This window comes from Bactrocera tryoni, chromosome 1, assembly GCF_016617805.1.
Source record: "Bactrocera tryoni isolate S06 chromosome 1, CSIRO_BtryS06_freeze2, whole genome shotgun sequence".
Classification (NCBI taxonomy): domain Eukaryota; kingdom Metazoa; phylum Arthropoda; class Insecta; order Diptera; family Tephritidae; genus Bactrocera; species Bactrocera tryoni.
In genome coordinates this window covers 16,637,697-16,646,167 of record NC_052499.1, presented here as the reverse complement: position 1 = coordinate 16,646,167, position 8,471 = coordinate 16,637,697, and the positions used below count along the sequence as shown (strand labels likewise).

The 8,471-nt window shown below is 37.9% G+C and overlaps 1 protein-coding gene across 1 annotated transcript; it reads left to right on the top strand.

The window, feature by feature from the left end:
- Window positions 1–4,661: 4,661 nt before the first annotated feature.
- On the top strand, window positions 4,662–8,233 carry LOC120767012 (putative odorant receptor 85d). Its single transcript, XM_040092835.1, has 4 exons — window positions 4,662–5,497; window positions 5,578–5,779; window positions 7,938–8,093; window positions 8,157–8,233. The coding sequence occupies exons 1-4, from the start codon at window positions 4,662–4,664 to the stop codon at window positions 8,211–8,213; spliced, it is 1,251 nt and encodes a 416-aa protein (XP_039948769.1). The 3' UTR covers window positions 8,214–8,233.
- The last annotated feature ends 238 nt before the right edge of the window (window positions 8,234–8,471 follow it).

Here is an 8,471-nt window from a genome sequence, read left to right as displayed (position 1 = left end):
ATTACGATCACTCATATACGAGTATGAAACTAACAAATTTAAATAAAAATTTTAGAGGCAAAGGATTTAATAAAAAAGCTATTGAATTTAAAAAGTGTGGGTTCTTAATTTATAACAATCGTGTACACAGATTATACCACCGGCCCACAAACCACACCAAATCTTCTTGTGCACATACCCATTGAAATATAAATGGGCCTTATTGCTGAACTAAATTTGTTTCCAAAGCGGATCTTCTTGGAACTTTTCAAGACCTCATAGAGCGAAGCGATGTCGCTTGGGAATGCCGAGCGGCTTCATTTCGTGCGCAAGCTGTATTTTGTACGTTTTCAATTTAAGATATCTACGTAAAATGCGCCAAGTCGTTCCACAGTTCGAGTTGCTGTGCACGGTGCCAAATCGTCTCTCCACGGTCTTCGTATACACTCTCAGCTACGACTAAGCTATAGCACTATATTTTCTTCGCTGCGTGTTGGACGTGGTCTATTCGGTCAAATATTATCCAATCATGAATGGGTATCAAGATTACTATTAGTTGAAACACATTCTTTACAGAAAGTGATGTGTCGTAATAAAGTTGAATGATTTGTAAGCGTTGTTCAAGCGTAAGTCTTGCCATGATGAAATGCCAAACAATACTGAACGAAAATGACATGACAGCTTGCCGCGCCTCAAAAAAGGCTTTTGGAAAAACTACCTTTTCTTGGGTCCACCGTTATGTTCAATAATTTTGCCAAAAAGAATGTCTTTTACTATGATAGACCGGATACTTTCAATTGACCTGTTAAGGGCAGAGCAGTGAACTCCTTCGTCAAGAAGTATAATTTCAAACATTCTCCCCAACAATGTAGAAATGCTATTTGGAAGAGCCAAGCCAAGTCCTTAAAAAAAGCAATGTTTTGGGGTTTATTAAATCTCTAGAAGTAGTTACACATACATTCGTGTGGTTCAAGGCATAACTTACTATCATTATACTCTCGCAACAATGTTGCTAAGGAGAGTATTATAGTTTCGTTCACATAACGGTTGTTTGTAAGTCCTAAAACTAAAAGAGTCAGATATAGGGTTATATATACCAAAGTGATCAGGGCGACGAGGAGAGTCGAAATCCGGATGTCTGTCTGTCCGTCCGTCTGTCCGTCCGTCTGTTCGTCCGTCCGTCCGTGGAAGCTGTAACTTGAGTAAAAATTGAGATATCGTGATGAAACTTGGTACACGTATTACTTGGCTCCATAAAAAGGTTAGGTTCGAAGATGCAAAATCGGCCCACTGCCACGCCCACAAAATGGCGGAAACCGAAAACCTATAAAGTGTCACAACTAAGCCATAAATAAAGACATTAAAGTGAAATTTGGCACAAAGGATCGCATTAGGGAGGGGCATATTTGGACGTAATTTTTTTGGAAAAGTGGTCGTGGTCCCGCCCCCTACTAAGTTTTTCGTACATATCTCGGAAACTACTATAGCTATGTCAACCAAATTCTGCAAAGTCGTTTTTTCAGGCATTTCCATATACAGTTCAAAAATGGAAGAAATCGGATAATAACCACGCCCACCTCCCATACAAAGGTTATGTTGAAAATCATTAAAAGTGCGTTAACCGACTAACAAAAAACGTCAGAAACAATAAATTTTACGGAAGAAATTGCAGAAGGAAGCTGCACCCAGGCTTTTTTTATAAATTGAAAATGGGCGTGGCCTCGCCCACTTATGGACCAAAACCGTATCTCGGGAACCACTCGACTGATTTCAATGAAATTCGGTGTGTTATATTTTCTTAACACCCTGATGATATGTACAAAATATGGTTGAAATCGATTCACAACCACACCTTCTTCCAATATAACGCTATTTTGAATTCCATCTGATGCCTTTTCTGTATAATACGAGTATATACATTAGGAACCAAAGATGATAGCGGAATAAAACTTTACACAAATACGCTATTTGAAAAATATGTAAATGACGTATAATGAAATCTCGATTATCACTTTATCATGCGAGAGTATAAAATGTTCGGTGACACCCGAACTTAGCCCTTCCTTACTTGTTTTTAAATCACTTTCTAATGGCTGTGTGATTTTTATGAATGAGTCTATTTACAAAGCAATATTCACAGTGCTTTTCCTAACTTTACGTGTTTCGTGACCACGCCAACCCATTTGACTGCGACGAACGCCTCCTCATGCACAAAGGTGTATCATTAAGGGCAGCGCGAAATAACTTCAAACGCCTACTAAATTAGCTATTGAATAATTTTACATTAATGTGTATATGCACAATGTAATTACGATTACAAACAAGTACCGTTATTAGTTCGACATAATCAAGCAATGAAAATCAATCAATGAATATATTAAAAAACTCCTCCTTAGAGATTTTGTTACATTAGTCAACAGAATGTTATCTATTTTTACGATGAGCAGCGAGTGACTAGCAGGCAATCACTCGTGAGCTGGAGTCTACGTTGTATGCTATATATAGATATATAAATTTTTCAGAAACTCGGCGCCTTCGTGAAATTTATCGATCTTTGCAAAAACGACGAGTAAAAGTCACAAAAGAGATGCTTAACATCGTAGGTGAGGACTCTATATTAGAGCGGATCGATTTTTTTTATAAAATCGCGCATGCGGGAAATGTTCTGCGTATGATTCCAAACAACTTTGCCGAAGAGACTATGGGTCTAAAACCGGTTTTAAGACATCGATTTTTAAGACGAAATTTTAAATATCTGATAATCGGTTGTACACGAGATAAGAGATATAGTGTCCGGCCTGACCAATTCCGACAAATGATCAATAGAATATCTTAATGCAGCGACGTCTTAAATTTCATTCGCTTATATCAAAAACTGACGAACGAATTTTTATAATCCGAAAAAACCGGGTTTAAACTCATAGTCTCTTAAGCAAAGTTGTTCAGAATGATCGGTTGAACATTTCCCACATACGATATTTTCCCGTTTTATGGTTTTCTGTAGATCCACCCACTCTATCCGATATTCGAAACTGTCCAACAACCTAGTGAATGGCCACACAAAATTGAGCCGAAGCCGAGAAAACCACATCAAAGTCGTTAGAAAATCAGGGATGCTTATCGAGATCTTTGACTACCGTAGATTACCATGAATTCATTTCACAGGTTCAAACGGTCAATCAGGGGTACTACACAGTGGCGTAGCTACAACTTCGGGCGCCCGGGGCCAAGGATGTTCTGCCGCCCCCCTTTATCTACCTACCTACAAGTTTCATGAGGTGGTTCGAACAAAAGTGAATTTTTACAAAATATCTTCGATATTAAGTATATAAAATTCAAAAACTAAAAGCCACGCAAATTCTGAGGTTCTAAAATTCTCACAATATGGTTTTTGAATAAATTGATAGTAAATTTACAAGACATCTTATTAAAAGCCATAGAAAAAACCCATTTTCGCCCTATATTTTGTACACTTTTAACACAATTTGCAGGAATTTTTGCCCGAATTGGAGTTTTTAAATACCATTTTTGAAAATTTGGAGAAATAAAAGTATTTATTACATTCAAAGCATGGGGTAAGTGTGAGAGTGACACGACGCTAGACAAAGCTAGAAAAGTTCATCTTTAAGTTCTATCACTATTTTTAAGAAAGATATAAGCCAAAAGATATAAGACAAATTCAAAGACTGAAGAGTATTCGAGTAAAAATTAATATTTTTCATTGTTATTCAGATTATTACATTGTGAGTGTACAACTCTTTAACTTTTAAAATAAATTTTTTAAAAAATTGTTGAAGTATTTTTCTTTCTCCCCAAGACGTTGCGCCCGGGGCGACGGCCCCCTTCGCCCCCCCTAGCTACGCCACTGGTACTACATGAACATTATGAGGCGTCTACGTGATGGATTTTTCACCAAGATAATGCGTCTTCACATGCTAGGATGATTGGGACGGACTTTTTGGCCGAACACAAAACGAGAGTCATCGTTCAGTCACCATACTCGCCAGGTTGGCTCCAAGCGACTTTTTTTATGTTTTCGTAATTGAAAAAATCGCTTTTAGGAACGCGCCATGAGCCATCAAAAGTCACTTGTTAAACGCACTGAAGGACATCCCAGCCGATTTGACTGAAAGCGATCGCAAAGATTTGTTTTATAATATTTGAAAATGATTTCTTTGTCAGTCGGCGTAAAATCAACTGGTATCTGGGATTTTTTAGCTCTTCAAGAAATTGTGGTTATCCTCGAGGTCCAATTCTCGATCCGGTTAAGAATCAGTGTCAGCTGTGATGAATGAGTTACTTTATTAATAACATATCATGGTTCAGTTCAACAGTTCAAAAACTCTTTCATAATCGAGACACTGAGAACCTTTCTTCACGGAGACAGTTACCTGGTTTTCACGTAAGCAATTAGGACTTATTGTCACCTAAGTACTGTTATGTTGAAGTACTGTCGGTTCACTGCTTACTTTACCTTAATCAATGTTCTTATATTCATATTCTTTCCCAAACAACGTCAGCATTCTTGGCCAGCATGAATGTTTACAGGATTATAAAAAAAAAAAATTGTTGCATGGTGTTAAGTATATCCGTGCTTTTAGCTGAACAGATAACTCCTTCGCCTATTTATACAAGATGCCACTACTGTTGGCACACATTTCTCCGCGAGTAAGTCAAAGAAAATGATCGAATTCGGCGCCTTCATGAGTACAGCCAATTTCTGGTATAGCTTCAATGGCATTGTGGCCTACGATGATATCTACCGACAACCAGGCGATGCGCCAAAGCAAAAGAGTTTTGCTGCTCGATTTACAACAGTACTGCGTCAAATATACAGCCTCATTGGGCTGGTCAACTTGATTTGGGTGCTCATCATAGAGGCTTCTTTCGTTGTTGTCAACTTTATAGAGAACTCCGATTTCTTACAAGCTGCGCGAAATTTCACCTTCATGGGTTTCGTTATTGTGTCAATTCTAAAGTTGTTAAGTAATCTGCGGCAGCGCTCACGAATCAGCATACTCATGCGGAAGCTCTACGAAATCTATCCCAAGCAGTCGAAAGATCAGCCGCCATACGAACTACAAAGCCATCTGTCGCACTACAGACGTATTGCTTTCATGCATGCCTTTACGCATGCCTTCACTGTTGGCACCTACAATTGCCTGCCGATGATCAACTACTTATTTTTGGCGCCTTTGCTGCAGCATACAGACGTAGTGCGCGAACTGCCGTTCTTTTGTTGGGTACCCTTTGAGTGGCGCGACAATTGGCTCTATTATCCGCTTTATGTGTCGGAGGTCTTTGCCAGCCTTACAGGCTTGGGTGGTTATTTGGCTAGTGATTTGTTATTCTGCGCAGCAACTGTACAACTAATAATGCATTTCCGGAAATTGGCGCGCGACATTGAAGCATATCAGGCGGGTTGCTCGTGTGCCACAGCGGATGTGATGGCGCAGCAGTCACAACGCGATTTGGACTTTCTCAGTGCTGTCGTTAATTATCATAGTCATACATTGGCGTAAGTTGGCAACGCAGTATTGTTGTTGTGATTGTAAAAAGTAGATTTTTTTAATTTTGTATTTTGTATTTTGCTTTTAGCCTCTGCCAAACAATCAATGAAATATTTGGTCTGCCAGTGCTCATCAATTTCATTTCGACCTCTTTCGTTATATGTTTTCTGGCCTTTCAATTTAGCATTGGCGTGCCCTTGGATTCAATGGTCGCGTTGGCTTCCTATATGATTTGCTGTTTGGTTCAATTTTATATGATTTGCAGTTATGGTCAGGAGCTGATAACAGCGGTAAGTGGTGATGAAAAAATTTCAAACAGCGCAGTTAAGTACAGTGCTGTGCCAGTTTGGATAGAAAACTTCTTTAACCAAAATAAGGTGGTAGTCCCATGCTAAATTGAAGCTGCACCCAAGAGATAGGCATCATATAGAGATTTTTGTGCTGCACCAACTCAATTTTACGGTTCCTGTTCCGAAACCCACAAAAATCCTTTGTAAACATTGTTCGAAAGACTAAGATTATCTTCGTAGGACAAGTTCTTAACCTTCTTTTTAAGCGCGCTGTTCAAAAATTAATTATCAAGAACCCGCTATGGATGAAACCCTTTTCTAGATTTGAAGATCGCTTCTTTGAACATTCTTTTCTTTTCTGAAGAAGATCCATTTTTTCTTCACATAGAATTAAGTAGAAATGCTCTTTTTCGATATAAAACGCAAGATGAATGGGTTTCTGCTAGAAGAGACACAGCCAAAAATTATAGTGGCCTCACTTTGGTATGAGCTGAGTTAGTTGAGTCAGTGGCGGCTTTACCCTAAAATCAGCACCGTCAAAACTCAGCCGGGAACTCCGAAAACTGCTCAAAACCGGAGCATGCAGTAGGTTTAAAAGCTAACGAAGATGAGCAACACTGTTTGCCTGAAAACTTAGACCACAATTTTGAAAAGAGGAGTTGGAGGAACCTCTAAGGTCTCGATGCCTTGTTTCCAAGTTAATACCAAAACTATCCAACCTTTGGAGAAGCTAAAGTCCTGCCGGGTACGGAGTCAATTGCTCGGCTATTTTTATACTATTGAAATAAGTATGTTGCTACAGAATGTAATTGTTTTTTTCACCTAACGGTTCGTTCGCGACAAATTCTTTTAACACCCCTATCGATAAAAAAATGCATTAAATTGGACCTTAACCCCGCTAACTCCCCATATAACGGTACTGTTAAAAACTACTATAAGTGCCATAAATCAATAACTAAATACCCCAGAGACGTAAATTTTACGTCCAAAATACTATAAGAGGGTTTTATGTCAGCGGGGGGCGCAAAAATTGGACGATGGGAGTTTCCCCACCCACTTTCAAGTTACATCACATATCTCGGTACCCGCTCGACCGATTTCGACTAAATTTAGTTTGTGGCATTCTTCTTACATTCTTATGTTACACTGCGAAAATGGGCGAAATCGGATAACAATCACGCCTACTTCCCATATAACATAATTTTAAATTCCATTTGATTCCTTCACTTTCCATTACACAAATTAAGAAGCAATTAATATAACGGGGTAAAACTTTGCACGAATAAGGCATTTAGTGTATGCCACCTTATGACTAAAAATTGTCAAACAAAAACTATTAAAGCCCATATGGTAGGAGCCGAAAATTTGGTCCACAATACCTCCATTTGACTTTTGGTCGAAAATATCGGTCAATGTGTGATATATATAATTAAAATTCTGGGATAATTTTGCTCTGATAATGGTATGACTGTCAGAAATCCGTTGAATCAGGTCAATACTTCCTTTAGCCCTCATATACATAATATAAGGGTTTTCGAACCTCGGGGTGACCTTATACCGCATACATCGGCCAATATGTGAGTTATACCAATGAAAATGAGAGAGCTTGTTTTACTCATAGCAGTGTATCGCTGTGTTTATCAATATTTTCGAACATCCGGCTGACCTTACTCCATAATATAGAATATTCTAAGGGGTTTCGAACAACCGACTGACTTTCTTCCATATGATTGGTGATTGTTTGTGAGGTATATTCTTCATGAAACCCAGGGAACTGAATGTAAAGCAGCCAGCACCTTAAGCAAATTCCCAGTCTTTGATCTTTGTAAATTGCAAGAGTATAAAATGTTCGGTTACACCCGAACTTAGCACTTCCTTACTTGTTTTTTTTTTTGTTTAAATTTATGATGATTGGTGTTTTTGTAAATTCACGACATAAATCCAATCCAAGTGATTGACAAAGGAACTACAGTCTGTACTTAGTGCAGTCAGAAACAAACACCATACTGACACCAGAGTTGAGTATGAAACTTTTCAGAAAGGCTTTGCAATTTTGTCTATTTCGCTTCCCGAAATATTTATACGAAAAATGTGTATTTGCTAGTATTTTTATTATTTTTTATTAAAGTTGAATATATACATTTCCTTAAATTAATAGAGTGAAAATATTGGTCATGTCGTTTACAACCACAACTGGCTCGTCGCCGACATTCGCTACAAGAAAATGTTGATTATGATCATACGACGCGCTCAGAAGCCAGCTATGCTCAAAGCTACTACCTTTGTAAATATCTCAATGGGTACCTTAACTGATGTGAGTAAATATTTGATACATACATTAATTATAAAACTAAATGATATGTGTTCCCTTGCGCAGTTACTTCAATTATCATACAAATTCTTCGCATTAATTCGTACCATGTATGCACGATAAGCGCTGAATTGCTATTGACGGATTTGAAAAAGATATGGTGAATTTGGAGCAATGTAATCTATATGAATTTATAGTTAAATCAGTATAATAATTGGTTTGTGTGGAGTTACACGAAAAATTATATATTTCATAAAGATTTCTATTGTATAATTTTGAACGGCTTTCAAGTTTGAATAAAATAGATTGTCTTTAAGAAATAGAAGAGAAGAAGAAAAGTTTTATTTTTTACATATTTCAGTATGCTTGAAAGTGGATAGG

Coding starts and splice junctions, on each gene's coding strand:
- LOC120767012 (XM_040092835.1), top strand. CDS start 4,662: ATGATCGAATTCGGCGCCTTCATGAGTACAGCCAATTTCTGGTATAGC. Junction 5,498..5,577: donor TATCATAGTCATACATTGGC/GTAAGTTGGCAA, acceptor TTTTGCTTTTAG/CCTCTGCCAAACAATCAATG. Junction 5,780..7,937: donor GTCAGGAGCTGATAACAGCG/GTAAGTGGTGAT, acceptor TTAAATTAATAG/AGTGAAAATATTGGTCATGT.